The sequence below is a fragment of the Manacus vitellinus genome, unplaced genomic scaffold (assembly GCF_001715985.3).
Source record: "Manacus vitellinus isolate BGI_N305 unplaced genomic scaffold, ASM171598v3 scaffold_1_pilon, whole genome shotgun sequence".
NCBI lineage: Eukaryota > Metazoa > Chordata > Aves > Passeriformes > Pipridae > Manacus > Manacus vitellinus.
The window spans coordinates 52,634,946-52,650,765 of NW_021939396.1; the positions used below are offsets into that span (position 1 = coordinate 52,634,946).

Here is a 15,820-nt window from a genome sequence, read left to right on the forward strand (position 1 = left end):
GCAGGCCCCGGCCGTGCCGGTCCTGCATCGCCTCGGGCTCTTTCTTGCGCGGCCAGACCCCGCGCCAGGGCTTCCACCACCTCGGGAATAGCATTCCAACAGGGCAGAGTTGTAGAGCCGGCCCGGCAGCGTGATGGCTTGATAGAGGGATGGGTGTTCAAGGAAAAATAACTTTCACACTATAGAAAAAATGATCTCAAACTCCTGACGTAGTCGATGATATATTCCAAAAGGTATGGACAGGGCGGCTGTGTACCTTACCTGCCGGGAACTCCCGCGGAGGTGCCCAGCAGCCAGTTCCCTCAGTAAGTTTCCTTCTCGTTAGTGCTTTTCTGCATTGGACGTGGTCCTGTCCATCCAGTTCCACCCTTGTGCAACGAGGGAACAACCCGGAAAATTATCAACAGGTGTGTGACAGGCTGTGTCGGGGAGCAGACGTGGAGGATGCAGTGCCGGTGCAGCTCTTGGAGTGCCACCACCACCGCCGATTCGACTGCTACAGGGTCTTAAAATAAATTTTGGAAGCCTGAATAGCACCGGGGATGACAGTCCTTAAAATATTTACAGAATATCCCAGATGTGTCGCTTTAAACTTATTTAATTACGTCAACAAAATTCGTAGCACTGATGTAGTTGTTCGGGGCTCAACTTCATCATCGGTCTGGTGTAAGTGAACTGTAGCTTCTGACATGAAATGTCAGGCAGAGGGAAGTAAAGGCTGCTAGTGCACGGCACAGCTTCTGAGTTTGAGATGAGTATCTGTCGCCTAGGGAACACAAAAGCTATTTTTGTCATTTTCTTGTCAAGATCTGTATTGGAACACCCCCATCTTATGGCATAAGGTGTGGAGGTGTATGTTGTTCAGTTGAATGGTTAATAAAATATTGTTGAGCCTTATCACATCTCTGACTCAATCCCTCAGGGACACTTGACAGAAATTTGACATTTTCAGTTTGTGTATCTTCTATTAAAGGAGATGAATAGTCTCTGAAGATAACAAGGAACAATCCTCCTCTTTCTGCTGTAGGAATGAAGGGCTCTTATTTTTCCTGCCTGCACTAATAAAGCTTTCCAATACTTTTCTTAAAAGAAAAAGAACTTATTTTTCCAAGTTTCTGTTTGTTCTTGCAGTGCTGTACTGTTGGTGCCCTTCTGTGCCAGTCTATTTTAAGACTAAAAGTAGTGTTGTCAAAAATAAAATCCATTTAGGGCCCTGAGTGCAAGTCTTAAGTACAAGTTGGCACCTCTAATCTTTCTTAAGTTAGATACCAATTGTTGAATTTTTAAACATACCTTTAAAGGCTATAAACTTATCATTGCAGATCAGTCAGTTATTCTGAATATAGAAATAACTACTTAGGGACAGAATTTCTGTAGTGGATCAAGTCCATGATTTCTATAGCCTCCTCTGTTTCAGAAGAAAAAGAGCGATGTGGACAGCCTAGCCTTGAATAGCAGGGCTGCTCTGATCTCAGGGGTTTGAGATTATCAAAACTCATTTCATAAAAACAGTTCTGTACTGAGAGGAGTATCCATAAGTGTAATTCATGCTAACAAACTGCTGGGAGCAGTAGTACAGGTACAGACATAAGGCTGTGAGCTGATGTGGTTTCTAAAAACCTGTTTCTTTATTTTGAACTTCTTGATAATTTTTTTGTTGTTGTCGAATTCAATTTCACTTTGCCGTTTTTGCTATAGGAAGCTAATGGTTTCCACTTCAGTTTATTTGGTGTGCTTAGAATTATAGAGGAATTTATGGAGGTCCTCTACTCCAGCCGTCTTCTCAAAGCAAGACAAATTGAAGTGTGAGGTCAGGTTGTTTTCCTGGTTAAGTTCTGGAATGAATTGAGATTTCAGCAATCTCTGTGGGCAGCTGCCCTGTCAGTGAGGGGTTTCTGGCCACCTAATTGGAATGTCACTTTTAGCAATTAGCATCTGTTGCCTCTTGCCCTCATTTCTGTTAGTTTTTGGTTAATAATTCTTTGCTTCACTCTGAAAGAAGAATTAATTTTTTTTTTCTGTTTGTGTGTCAATACTTCCTTATTGCCCTTCCAAGCAAAACTGTATTCTGACTTCTGGAAGATAGAAAGTTATACAGCATGTGCCGTATTACACAAACTAGATCCTGATTTAGTATTGTTTGAATACAAAATAGTTACAAACATTCTCTCCCGTTCTTTTTACAGACATCCCTGGGATACAGTGATCAAAGCTGCTATGAGGAAGTACCCCAATCCAATGAATCCATGTGTGGTAGGAGTAGATGTCCTTGACAGAAGCCTTGATAACCAGGGGAGGTTGCACAGTCACCGTCTTCTCAGCACAGAGTGGGGATTGCCGAGTATTGTAAAAGCCGTATGTTTTCATAGCCTTCATGCTTTATCAAGGGTGTGGTAACTTTTATGTCATTGTCTGAATGGGAGCTGAATTCAGAGTAAAAGCTTAATCCCTAGGAAATGTCATCCACAAGTGTCACACAGGCTGCAAGTAGCATTCTTGGTGATGAGAATACTTTGTAAACTTTATTATGCCCATAACGTATGTCTGTATGTCTGTAAATGCCTTCCGGGCTGGTCTGTGCCATGCTGTAGGACTGACACAATCTACCAGGGTGAAGTCTTGCCACAGGTCACGGTTGTCTGGTATCTATGAATTACTCTGGATTTATTTGGGGTCACTGAGAACATGGCCTTTATGAGTTTCAAGGTTCAGTTTGTTTGTTTAATTTTGGTACTTGACTTTTTTTTTTTTTACCTTCAGATTTTAGGAACAAGTAGAACTCTGACTTACATTGAGGAACATTCTGTGGTAGATCCAGTGGAAAAAAAGATGGAGCTTTGCTCAACTAATGTGAGTGATGGCTTAAAAAGTTTCTGGTAGTTAGTTCTGGAAGTTAGATGTTTTGCTCTTAACATTTAGATTAGAAATGTGTTTGCATCTTTCATCAGAAGGTAATAATTTCCATATCTTAGTGTCTTAGATGACTCTTCTTTTTTCTCTCTTTCTTCTCACAAATAGGAAATTTAAATACTTCAGGATCAAACATTTGTGATTCTGTTTTTAATGCAAAAGTATTTCTTGGAATGCGTGTAAAATAGTTTGACTTTTAGATCAATGAGTTGTTATACATTACACTGCCATTACAACAAAAGTTTCAATGTGAAATGCCTTTTTTTCATAAAATGTAAATGAAGTATTAGGCTATATTTTGGTATCCTCAGAACTCATAACTATCAGATTTAAAATGGGGTTGTCTGTAGGAGAGCCTTGTCTCTGTACAAGAGGCATTCTCTTTCATGGGTATTAATTTTCTGTATAGTCCAAGTAGTGGTATGGTGGTCTTGGTCTTGAAGAGCCTCTCTAAACCGCTTGCCATAAATCAGACTTGAGATTCAGAGAAAGCTGCTTGTGTTTTGTACAAATGTGAACAGGAACTTTGATGTAATTAGGTCGAGGGTAGGAGAAGGTGCATCACCCTATATAGGTCTTTTTATTGACTGTGTTCTGAGTTCTATATTCTGCTTACACTGCTGACACTAAACTGAGTGCACTATAGTAATGCTGCTGGTAACAGAAAAATGAAAGGTGGGAAGTGAGGATTTCAGCTCTTGTTTTCTTTTTAAGATTACTCTCACAAACTTGGTATCTGTTGATGAGAGACTGGTTTACACGCCTCATCCTGAAAACCCTGAGAAGTAAGTAAGGATATTTGTGTGCATCTTTGTGGATAGGAGACATTATGTTAGTCCAGTTCAGTTTAGGTATTAACCTTCCTTTATTCTGTTACAGAACTGTGCTAACTCAAGAAGCAATTATTACTGTTAAAGGCATTAGCTTGAGCAGTTATCTGGAAAGCTTAATGGCGAACACAATATCTTCTAATGCCAGAAAGGTACATCTTTATTCTGTTCTCTCCCTCTCTCCACCCACTCCATTGCTCTTTTTGTTGAAATAGTAATTGTCAATTGTGTGTGTCGAATGCTGTATTTAAATTATCTAAATATTATGCACAGCATTTCAGCTGGTTTTTGTAGGACCTCAGTAACTAGAATATAATTTCCCACACTATGAAAAGGTGTCACTACTGAATCTTTGGTTTTTAAGTAGAATTGCACAGCAGAACAAACAAGCTTCTGTGTGTATGCTACAATTGCAAATAGAATACACATTTTATTAGTTGGGTTTTGGTTTTTTTCTGCAGTACCTTTTTAAACACTAACCTCCCATTTCCAGGAATTAGTGCTAGTAAAGAATGTAACTTCACTTTCAGCCTTTATAATCTGGATTTATCAGTTAATGCCAGCATATTTTTTGTGCTGCTTTGTCAGTTCTAGTTACTATCCGTTATTGAGCTGTCTCCTTGACTTTGGCTGAAAGTAATAAAGTGTAAGCAGAAGCATATTCTTCGAAGAGGTGAGACTGTGCTGGCTCTCCTAGGTAACACTAGACTGACTCCTCTGTCTTGTGCTTGCACAGGCAGAGCTATGGGAATGCTTGGGCACTTTGTCCTGTAGTTGTCTGGGGAAGAAATGGAGTTGCTGGAGCAACATAGGCCTTGCTGCCTAACAGCAGGATGAGTGCACCTGGAATTTGAGTTTGTGCTCTGCATTGCTGGAGAAGCTCAGCACAATGGGAATCTGGCCCAGGTAACTCCTGCTATGCTGGAGAGCCTGTGCTTTGGCCAGCCCTTTGTCCTTTTGAAAGATTTTGCTTGACCAAGACAATGTAAGCCAACTTGATAGGAGGCATGGAACAACTAGATCAGAGAGGAGAAAGCCTCCTTTCCCACCCTTCTGTGTGCTTCTCCTAAAGTGAGAAGAAAACATGTTAAAACCAGGGTGTGGGGAAGGAATGATGAGTCATTTTAGACACTGAAGATTACCTTTACCTAGCTGAGTGCTCTCTACTGGAATGTATTTCAATTAAATCACAGTTCTGTCCTGATCTGGTCTCCATTTAAAAGTTTATGGAGGGCACAGCTCCAGCTAGCTGGCATGTCCACATAACTAGGCACACTTAAAAACACTGTCTGAATTCCTCTCGTGGCATCTGTCTCATTTGCATGTCTCTGTTGAACTTGGATAAAGAGTGTAAATTTTTCTTGGTATCTGTTCAGGTATTGCCTGTGTGAAAGCTCAATTTCTTTTAAAGATTGTTCTGTTCTGCCATTTTCAAGGAACACGCTGGCTCACAAGCTTCTTGCAAACCAGAAAGACTTTGTTGTCCTGTGTGTTTCACTGAAAAGTCTCTACAGATTTTTAACTTAGCAGGAATTTGTACTTGCTGTTACCAGCCCTTTCTTTGCTAGCCAGTAACCTACTGTGCTACAACGGGCTCTTCTTGCATGCTGTGCTGTGCCTCTGTGCTCTTAGCACTCCTCTTAAACTTCATGAAAGTTGCTGAAAAATGTTTTGTTTTTCTGAGGAAATTGGAATTATTGAGAGTTTGCTCTGAGGTAGAGGTGGCAGATGACACATTATTATTTTTAATGATTATGGAAAAATCATTTGCCATGTGTTGTAAATCTTTTTTGTGTTACTCCAGGGGTGGGATGCTATTGAGTGGATAATTCAAAATTCTGAAAGCGCTCTAAGCTAACAGTTCTCCACACCTACAGTTTGTACTAACTAGTGGTAATGCCAGCATTCTTCTTGGTACAGCATTTCAGCTTTCTAGCAGATATGTGCATGGATTGTTGGCACGTGGATTTCATAAGTTAACCTGCATGTATGTTTTACACACATTGCATACAGGAATGGCAGACATTCATTACACTGCAGTTGTAGAGGGTGAGAGTAGGTCCAATCCAGACTGGATCCATGAACCTGTGCTTATGCCACTGGCCAACCAACTTGCTGCAGCCATGTCTTGTGCCACACAGTCTTGCTTATGGTTTGAAAGTGGAATGATGACGACTGCAGACAACCGGGGATGTGAAGGAATCCGTCCACAAAGTGTTTGATCTGGTCCTAGTTTCTGTGATTTCAGCATGTAAATAAATCTGGTACCCAAAGAAATTAATAAATTGGTTAGTGAGTGGAATTGGCATTATGAAACAGAACTGCGTTCTTAGGTTATAAAACTGATTTCTTGAAACAGGTTGCCTAACAGGGGTAATCTTTTGCATAGCAGAATTGTATTTGCTTTTCTTATGCCTGAGGAATATTGTTGCCCTTCTGAGGAAATCTGAAGCTGTCAGGGTGCCAGACTGTTCCTGCTCTTCACTGGTCTTGTAGTTATATTCATTTTGGTGGTGATGTGTCCCTGCAGTGATGTGCCTATGAACAAATCTGACTTCAGAGTTGAGAGAATTGAGTGTACTTGCCTCTTGTGATACCTCTGTGCAAATTGTATTCCTTCTACTAGTCAGTGTAGCTTGTCCTTGTCATTCCTGTATTGGCTTGTGCTTCAACTAATAAGATTTCTTAAAAAAAAAAATATATCCATTATGCTGCTTCTCCTAGTTAAGAAAGTAGGGCTTTCCACAGTGCTTACTTTGAGATCTGTGTACGCCATGAGTGTTTGCTTTTAAGTTCTCATTCCACTGAGCTGTTTTTCTGGAAAACATCAACTAAAAAGGCTCAGCATTTATCAGTCACTTAAGCTCTACCAACAAATCTTCATATGCAGCGCTTGTTCTGGCAGACACTTCATGCTGCTGACATATGCAATAATGACTAATACAATATGCATGCCTGGTTATGAATGTGCTTGCTTAATGACTTACTAGAGAACTTGTACAATATGAAATTTTATAGACCAGTCCTCTGTCAGATTTTTTCTGATAACTGGATGATTTTATAATACTTGGAGGCTTTGCATCTGGTTGAGATTTCTAACTTCATTTCCTCTGCAGAATATTCCTGAGATCTTCCTTGCCAATATCACAAGTTTATTCTTAGCTGCAGAATATAGCATACAGTAATATAGACATACACAGACCTACATAGTCTCAAAAACTGAAGGAAATATCTTGGTGCTCCAGTTGGATGTTGTGGATTTTTAAAAATCATTTAATCTTATCAACAGAGATATCAAATAAAACACAATGATGCGATTGTTTCATAGTCAGGGCCAGAAAAGAATCTCAGCCCTTTTCTACTGCACATTTTCTGTGGCAGGAATGTTTGACTTCCTGACAAAGTCTTCTTTGTGCAATTAGACAAATATAACATCTAAGCTGTTGCTGTCTCACTCAGTTCTCTGTGCCTGTGCCACCTCAGAGAGGACATTTAAACCTGACTTTTAGATGTCCAAATGCCAGCTTACTGAAAGATGATTCCGATTCTCTCCCCAACCCGCCCCCACCCCCTTCCCGATTTTTCCTTAGGAGCACTCCTCTCAGCTAATTCACGGCTAGTTAGGACTTGTTGCTATGCAGTAGCCTGCCTGTCTGGGCGGTTTTATGCCTGCTTTGCTGGTGTTCCCAGGTCTTGCACAGTGTGGAGAAGGTGGAAGTTATCACCTACCAAAGAACAGTTGCCTTCATGATCAAATGGAAAGAACTCAGAACTTAAATCATCCCCTTCTAGGGTCTTTTTCAGCAACCCATGTTTCAGTCAGACAATTTAAATTATGTTTTCTTCAATATTATTAGTAAATAAAGGTGTATATTGAACTCAGTTAACTTAAACATACCAGTTCTTGAGGTAATTTGGGGTGGAGCTGAATCTCCCTTTATGAGCTTTGGCTGAGAGCTGAGCACTTTATTCTGATACCTGCAGGACTTTTCTCAGTCTAAGGACATCTGCCAGTGCAGATGTAACAATTAGTGTTTATTCTCATTTATATGGAAAACCCGAAGAGAAACAGAGTCAGCTCTTAACCAAGCTTAGTTAGGGCTTGAGATAAATATGCTCTTATTCTTAGTAAAACTTTATTTCTTTTAAGAGGGTACACCTTGCAGCCTTGATCTGGACTTCTGATATTATTCCAGAGTAATGTTTCTAGCCTGAAAAAAAATCCTTCAAGAGTATATGTGTGTTGTTCTGACACTTTTTTTTTCTTAGGTTTTCAAAGCTGCTTATGCAGATTCTTGTTTGTGCTTAGTGGTTCATAAAGGACAACAGCAGGTTCTGGAGACTATGAGGTTTCTGTGCACTTTATCACCTGTAATGCATGCAACAAAATGAGTACATCACAGTGTGGAACAAAACTGTGTGTGGAGAAGGATATTCCCCTCCTTTCTTTCAATCTCTGCCGAGGGCCTGAATACTGAGACTCGCTCTCGTGAAGATTTAGGACTTTTGGGGCTCAAACCTTTATCTGCAGAACTCTAGACTTGGCCAGAGCCATGTGGCTCCTTCCCCCTTGCTGCTCTCCACTGTTCATACTTATTATTCTTAATAGAGTAATAGAGGTGAATGTCTCTTGACCTCTCTTTAAGTGAAAAGAGGCCAAGTGGTTTCCTGATCTGATCCCATCTGCTTGCTTTGGCAAAAGCTGCTATTCTGATTGCAGAGCTCTGAAATCTTGCACTTCTGTTTAGTTAAAGTACTTCTTATTTTCTTGGCTTCATTGTGCAGCTGGTCACGTTTTGTGGTCATCGGGATGCAGCTGCTGTAGGGTCTTCTTAAGGTAAAAGGTTTTTGAGAGGCTCATTGTGCTGGGTTCTCCAGCTCTTACTAAAGCACTGGCTGTCAGTTCATAGCTTTGGGGCACTCTCATTCTGAGGACTGAACAGAGAAAGATCATACCTTGATATAAAATGTGCAGCTGTAGTCTCTCAATTAGTGCAGTTTAGGTGCTGAAATGTTGCTGTGCATGAATATAGAATTCAGTGTGAGTCCACTTCTGAACTCTTGACAGATATCAGATCACTTAGTTGCTACTTCAGAGAGACTCGGAAGACTTTCTTTGTCCTGGATCTTCTCAAAAACAGTCCACATAACTTGGTTAATGAATCTGAAAACAACATCTATATTTTGCCATAAATCTACCAATATTCTTTCAGTGGTGGGAGCAGCAAACAGTAAAAACAGAGATCCTCTTAGGTAAGGAAACTTAACTGCTGATTTAGGCTTTTTGCCTAGGTGTACTACTGGGAGCTCACAGTAGTGAGCTTCTGTCTTAGGGATTAAACAAATGCCTTTTCAGTGAAGTTTCCATGAGAAGATGGTAAGAAATTATCGATATAATCTGTACCAAATTATGCAGGGCATGAAATTAATTTTAAAACAAGTCCCATGTCTGACAGAGGAAAAACTATATAAACAGGAGCAGTGATGGTATATCTGTTCTGATCCTGAATTCCAGTATTTTTTCTGGCAGGGTCGGGATGCCCTGGAGTGGGTGATCAGCAAACTGAACACAGAACTGGAGGAGCTGAAGTCAACACGCGAGGGCATGAAACCAGCCATGGCAGCTGCCTCAACGGAAAAATAAAACCAAATGTTTGGTTTCACCAAGTAAAACCACGGAACTGACAGAAAAGTCTTATTCTGCAGACTGCTCCCTTCCAAGGCTGATCTGAAGAGGTTTTGTATATTTATAAGAATATTGGATCAGTGGACAAGTAACCTCATCTGTCATCTCCACAGCAGCTCGTTGCCTACTGAAGATTAAATTGACCTCCTGCAGATGCTCTTTTCATTTAAGCCATTTATTTTTAACACTGGAAACAAAACATTAAGCACATTTAAGACAGCCTAAATGTGCCTTTTTAAACAAAGATAGAGAGTATGTTATATTTGCACGATCTCAGTTTGTCTTACTCAAACTTGAAAAGAATGCATGTGTGGTATTAAGGGTTTTCCATGTGAATTTTTGTTCTGTGAAGGGCTGATAGGTCCTAGAGCACTGAAGTTTGTCTGGTTTATAATGTGATAGTGTCTTATGACCAGTTAAAGGGAACTAAGTGAGTCAGAACATGATACTGTAGCATTCGATACTTATCTAGAGGATCATCCTGAAAGGCTACAACTTGTATGGAACTAACACTTATGCTGTTTAAATGTGCTGCTGGAACGTGGCACCAGATACTTTACCTCTTATGTTTGTATCCAAACAAAGATAAAGTTTCTATTGATGTTAATAACCTAAAATAGTTTTTTTGGTAGGGAAAAAGTTATAATTTATTTTCTTATTTATTAACTTGTTCTAGTTCCTCCCCTCCTTATGAGGACATGAGTAGTAATTCCTGGAAGGTGCTGGAAAATACTTATTTATCTCTAAGAGGAGTACTTGTAGGCTACTTGAATGAAGAGACCTTGCTGTTCCACTGGTCCTTGCTCTTTACATCATGTCTTAACTGAGGGAGAAACTGATGCAATAACCAGAAGAATTGAAATGAGAAATGAGCAGGAAATTTGAAATCCAAATGGTATAAACAGGAACTTTTCATTCCCTGAATGGAAAAAACAAGTACAAGAAAACCAAATGAACTCTCCTTCTTTGAGTGCATTCTGTAACTGAATTTTTTCAACACTTTTCCACATTGGTACAAAATGGTTTTAGAATCATTTTAAATGCTTCTCATTATCTGGAAAAATACTCCAGTAATTGCAGAAACTGTTTCCTATAAAACATGCATAAATACATATTGGTAACGGTCCTAGGCTTGTCTGATGTTTACAAAATTGTCATGTTTGATCCAGATGTAGTATATATTTCTTAGACAACCCTCTTAGGGCATTTTAACTTATTTTTTGGTTTGCACACAAAGTGAAATAAATGTTGCAAGGATGTTTACTCGTTCAAGTGGTAAGCATGTGCTTAGGAAGCTGTTCAAGAGCATGAGTAACTTCTAAAAAACTAGAAGAGTAAAATGTTGGTCACTGTTTTGATCTGGTAACTTTAAAGTGTCTGTAGCTTAAGGGAATTTTCAGCATTCATATTCTGGTTCATTTGAACTTTAATTTGGGTGTAACTACATATCCTAATGAATAAGCCTACTTTAAAAGATATGTATATTTGTTGAAAGCAATTAAATGAATAGCTGATATTTACATTGCTCTTTTCATGTGGACCTAAAGCCCCTCTTATTTTGTAACAGAAACTTGGAGCTAAAGGCTGATAGCAGCCTGTTTCTGGAAGATACACTGGATAGCTTTGGTGCAGGTCAGTTGTTGTCCCCTTCTCAGAGAAGTGATGCCACTTCCTGGATAAGGAACACAGAAGATGTTTTAGCTCCTGGTGGCATTCTGCTAGGAAGGGGAGTGCAGCCATGGCAGAGCTCTGCAAAAAAAAAAGAAAAGGAGAAGTTGAGTAAGTGTGTGTGCCCTTGGAAACCTGTGCTGCACCATTTCTGTACATGCCTCCTGGAGGTGATGAAAACATGACTGTCAGCAGGGCTAGGAAGGTGTTTGGAGAGGTTCATGTATTGCTTTGGTTTGGAAGAAGAGTTGCCTAGAGCTGCTTTTTGCATCAGAAGTGAAATATTTGCTTGGTATTGTCTTAAGGCTGACTGACTTGTGTTAAGCACCTTCCAGCACTAGCTGGCTTCCCAGAAAAGTCACCATAGGCTCTCTCTGGGTCTGAATTTCTCTGCCACACCATAGGGTCAATACCAGTTACACATCAGTTTTCTGGATTACTTTTTTGGTTTGGGGCTGCTTTCGCTCCACGTTTTGTCCCATTTAGGAGCTTTATGCCTAGACACTCGGTTTTCCAATCTGTCTGCTGCTCCACTTGCCAGGAATCAGCACCTTTCCTACTTGTGCTCAGTCCTCTTCTGGTTTTCTCTTGGCTAAATGGTAGTGGGGAAGCTTTGGGTAGGAAAAGACTAATTTTTTCTGGAGGCCAGTTGTGTCATCCAGCTGCCTCTCTCCACTACCAGACAGTGCTGCTGCCTCTTACCTTGTCTTAGGGGTAGGTGACACTTATGGATCTGTGGGATTATTGTTCTTCCTGTGGTTGCTCATTGTGTACAAGGGACATTGCCAGGGTGTACAAGGGACCTTGCAGCAGTGGTCACACTGGGACCAGGTGGGCTCCAGTGTTTAGCAGATCAAGTGGTTCTTAATTTTCGATAAGATTTCCGGGACAGTTTCACCTTTCTGCTCTCTGTCCATCTGATTTGCATATGAGGCTCCAATTGTTCTTCTCCCTTGACCATGTGACTCTTCTCCATGAGATCTAGTGGGATCTGTAGCTGCGTATGCTGTGCTTAACACTGTTTTTGCAGCACTTCAATTCCCACTCAAGTTCTTAGACTGTTATAGTCCAAGTTGACCCTTGAGGCAAAAAAACCACCCTGCCTTTGGAATTGTTTATCTTTGTGGTTCCTTAGAGAAACTCCTCCAACTTTTCTTTCTACACTGGAAATGGCTAAAAAATGTATCTGAAGTCAGTTTTTTGTCATGTGCATTGACTGAGGTGTCTGTCAAAGGTGGAGAGCTGCATGTGAGGGAAAGTGCTAGGCTGCATGTGGGGAGCAGGGATTGTGGCTTTTGGGATTGATTCAGGAGGAAAAGGGCACGCAGGAGGAAAAAAATGTATCAAGCAGAAATGATGTGAAGTCAACACTCATTAACTTGGAAGGATCTTGAGGTGCTGGGGACCAAGCAGAAAGCTCAGTGCTTATAACCATGCTGATTAATAGTAACAAGTGCCACTTTGAATAAGAATTCTGCACTTGGGGAGTTGAAAGTAGAATTAAAGTTCAGCTTTGTGAGTTGGGAGAGGGAGGTTGTTTGCTGCGGTTCAAGCTGAGGCTGGCAGTTCAGTGTTTCTCAGCCACTGGGTTGCAATTCAAGGGAAAAGGGAGTATAGAGGGTTGTGATGCAGGGGGTGGTTTAAGAATTTAATGGTGGCATATCAGGTCTTCAAACTGGTTGGAAATGTGGCTGCTCCCCCTGCCCAGTACCTGTAGCTGTGTCACACGTGCCTGCTGTGGAAGCAAGAAGCTGGGGAGAGCTGGTTCCTGAGGCAGTGGTGGTTCCCAGAATGTGGCAAATGGGGCATGTTAGCTCTTGGCTCTGAAGGGTTTTAAGATGTTGAAGATACCAAACTCGAGGTAAACTCTGGTTTCTGGTTGATGGCTTTCATGCTAGTGTAGACAGGCTTGTGTGTACAACAAAAGGCACTAACTTAAAACAGTGTAGTCAAATGGTCTGGTGTGTAATTTATTGATTTTGTGTAAACTATCCTTTTAATATTTTCCCTGATTTGCCCTTGTGCCTGTGGGAATCTTCCATGCTCCTCCATGCGTCTTACTTCTTTTCCCCCATCAGGTCAGCAGGCGTGATGGGGGAAAGGTCATATTTGCTGAGACAACAGGCAATCCCAGTGAAACTTGTGTATTCTTGAAGGACTTGCCTAACTTAAGCAAAGGCACTGATCTGCAGCAGGGGGGGCATGTCAGGAATTGTAGCATAGCACATACTGGGCATTGATGTATCTGACAACCTAATTAAGTAGCGCCGAGTATGGCCAGTGACATTCCTTGATGTGACACTTTTCATTCAAATCTTCAGGTGGAGCAGTGGGTAGGTAACACCCTTCCTACTGCACCTTCCTAGATTGTGAGCCGTGAAGGGCAGGACTGTGAAGTGTCTATGTACACTATGGTGCTATCTGAAGTAAATGACATGCACAGTTCAAAAAAACACTTCTGGGTGTAACTATTTTAATATAAAATTGGCTGTTGCTTTTCAGAAAAGGCTGCAGAAAAATCGTTTGTGTTAGTCCGTGCTGGGTGAGCAGCAGGACCCAGTACCAGGCTCCCTGAAGCTTGCTATAAGCCACACATCACAAAAGCTCTGCAGGGGTCCTCTGGTTGTGGACTGGTAACTCCATCTGGGACTGGCAGCTGCTTCATTTTGCATTAAAGCAGCAAAGAGTCATCTAAAACTATTAGCCTTGATTTGTAAATAAGACTATATTTATCTAATAAACCATCTTCTTACCCCACTGACACTACTTGCCACCTGTCAGGATCATGCAGGTTATAGGATAAGCCTTTTAATCGCAGCTCCATGAAGCAGGTCATGCGTTCACTATGGATTCGTCCAATGAAAAGGCATTTTTGTGAAGCCCAAGTCCTGTCTTTTTAATTTTTCCACAGCTGAGGTGATTGAGGTATGATTCTCACTTAAATGGAAGGCACCTGCAAGTAAAATGATCAGAAAGGGTCCTGATCTGAGGTCCTGCTGGTGCAATACCTTCCCTTTTACTTCACTATAATTTTGTCTCTGACCTAGTTAAGATCTGCAGCAGCTGAGGTTCAGGGCTCTACCTGGCCAAACAAATGTGGAACATGCCCTTGCCCGCTGTGCTCTGTAAGAAATGATGCTCGTCAACTTTACAGTTGGCTCAAGAAAGTGAGAGTAATGCAGTAATATCCAAGAGCTTTTTATTAGTAATGCATAAACATGAAATTGCATTTCAGTACCACATAACATGAAAACAAGAAGACAATTCTGTTTCCTTTCTCTGTTAGAGCTGATGCCCCTGATGTACCTGAAGCCACACAGACAGTACATGCACAGTGACAGCACAGAAGCAGGAGAAGTTCAAAGGGGAAGGGTTTGTGCTTTGTTCATGTCCAAAAAGTGCATCTCCTGTTTGGGTTTTCCTTTATTAAAGAAGGGCTTTGGGGAGGGGGAACCAGCTTTAACAGAATAAAGCTCAAATACACTACTCACTATCTTTGTTTTGCTTTCTGATTCACAGGTAATGTAACCACCAGCCCCTTCAACAGAAACATGCTCATCTTAAATGTCTAAGCTGAAGCTGGGCCTTGGCTGTCTCTCTAGAGACCTGTGTCAGCTTAACTGGTGCTCATTTCCACTGAACTGTGGAAGCCAGCCTCCTGCAGAAGTTGCGTCAACTCATGCCCATGTCCTTTAATTCTAGATTTAGCAGCCTCTGAAATCCAGTTTAACAATCCCACATTGCAATGTCTCGCCTACAGCCTGTCCTGCAAAAGCCAAAGCATTGCTCGTTCCCACTGTTAAGCACTGATGTGACGGGTTAGAGAAATGCAGGGAGGACCTGAAGCTTTGTGGAAACGTTACAGCATGGGAGGCATGAAGAGTATGTTTTTTTTTTTCATACTGGATGCACTTTTTGTTTTAACTGAACATCAATAATGAAACAGGTCTTTTTCTGCTGTGAGCTGACAGTAGTAGCCTGGCACCTTGGAAGTCTATCTGCTTACAAATGTGTTTTTTAATTAGCTATAGTAAGGTCTATTCCAAAGGGTCTGTTCCAAAGGGCTTCCTCTAGAAATATTCTACAGAACCCATCTCAACAACCGGTTGTTACTTCAGGACAGAATACCTGTGTATCTGACACTCAGTTCAGCCAGGCACTGCCGCTGCAAAACAGTCCAACCAGAGAAGAAACTGGAAAGTTACTGAATTCTAGTTTAGTGCAAATAAACAAACTAAGCTACTGCTGTGTAAAATTGGCCATGTCTACTTGATACCTATTTAGCTCCATCTCCTGATAATGCCCCATGACATTTGCTGAGTGCAGATCTACCATGGTCAAATTCATTCACAAGTCTTTGCTTATGAAGTTTCAACTCTCTGGAATTCCTTTCACCTGGAAGGGGTGCTAATTGCTTTCAGGTAGTGAAAGCACAGCAGGACCCTTTCAGCTCTGACACTGAACACTCAGCCCTTCAGCAGCAGCTCTCAAAATTCTTTAAACAGTTGTAGCCACTCTGAAGTCCCTGTTTTTGCAGATGGGGACCTGGGGACATGGGTCATGGACAAGCTCATGGCTTGTGCTGGGTCAACTGAGGAACATGAGCGTCTCTGGGATTTTTCAACGTCAAAGTGTGGGCACAGGGAGGGCCAGAAACTGCCTCTGTTATGGGCTGCTGGAATTCATGGGTGCTGCTCAGCTCCCAGCAGGAGAGGACTGGGGTGCA

The 15,820-nt window shown here is 41.3% G+C and overlaps 1 protein-coding gene across 1 annotated transcript; it reads left to right on the plus strand.

The window, feature by feature from the left end:
- The first annotated feature begins 2,162 nt into the window (after positions 1 to 2,162).
- On the plus strand, positions 2,163 to 14,584 carry PRELID3A (PRELI domain containing 3A). The gene is made up of 5 exons (XM_018081876.2): positions 2,163 to 2,355; positions 2,761 to 2,850; positions 3,625 to 3,695; positions 3,790 to 3,892; positions 9,271 to 14,584. Exons 1-5 carry the CDS (start codon positions 2,218 to 2,220, stop codon positions 9,382 to 9,384), a joined length of 516 nt encoding a protein of 171 aa, XP_017937365.1. The 5' UTR covers positions 2,163 to 2,217; the 3' UTR covers positions 9,385 to 14,584.
- Positions 14,585 to 15,820: the final 1,236 nt, after the last annotated feature.

Excerpts from the sequence above, each read along its gene's own strand:
- PRELID3A (XM_018081876.2), top strand. The coding sequence starts at position 2,218 with ATGAGGAAGTACCCCAATCCAATGAATCCATGTGTGGTAGGAGTAGAT. Across the intron at positions 2,356-2,760 it reads TGCCGAGTATTGTAAAAGCC|ATTTTAGGAACAAGTAGAAC; the intron begins GTATGTTTTCAT and ends TTTTACCTTCAG. Across the intron at positions 2,851-3,624 it reads TGGAGCTTTGCTCAACTAAT|ATTACTCTCACAAACTTGGT; the intron begins GTGAGTGATGGC and ends TTTCTTTTTAAG.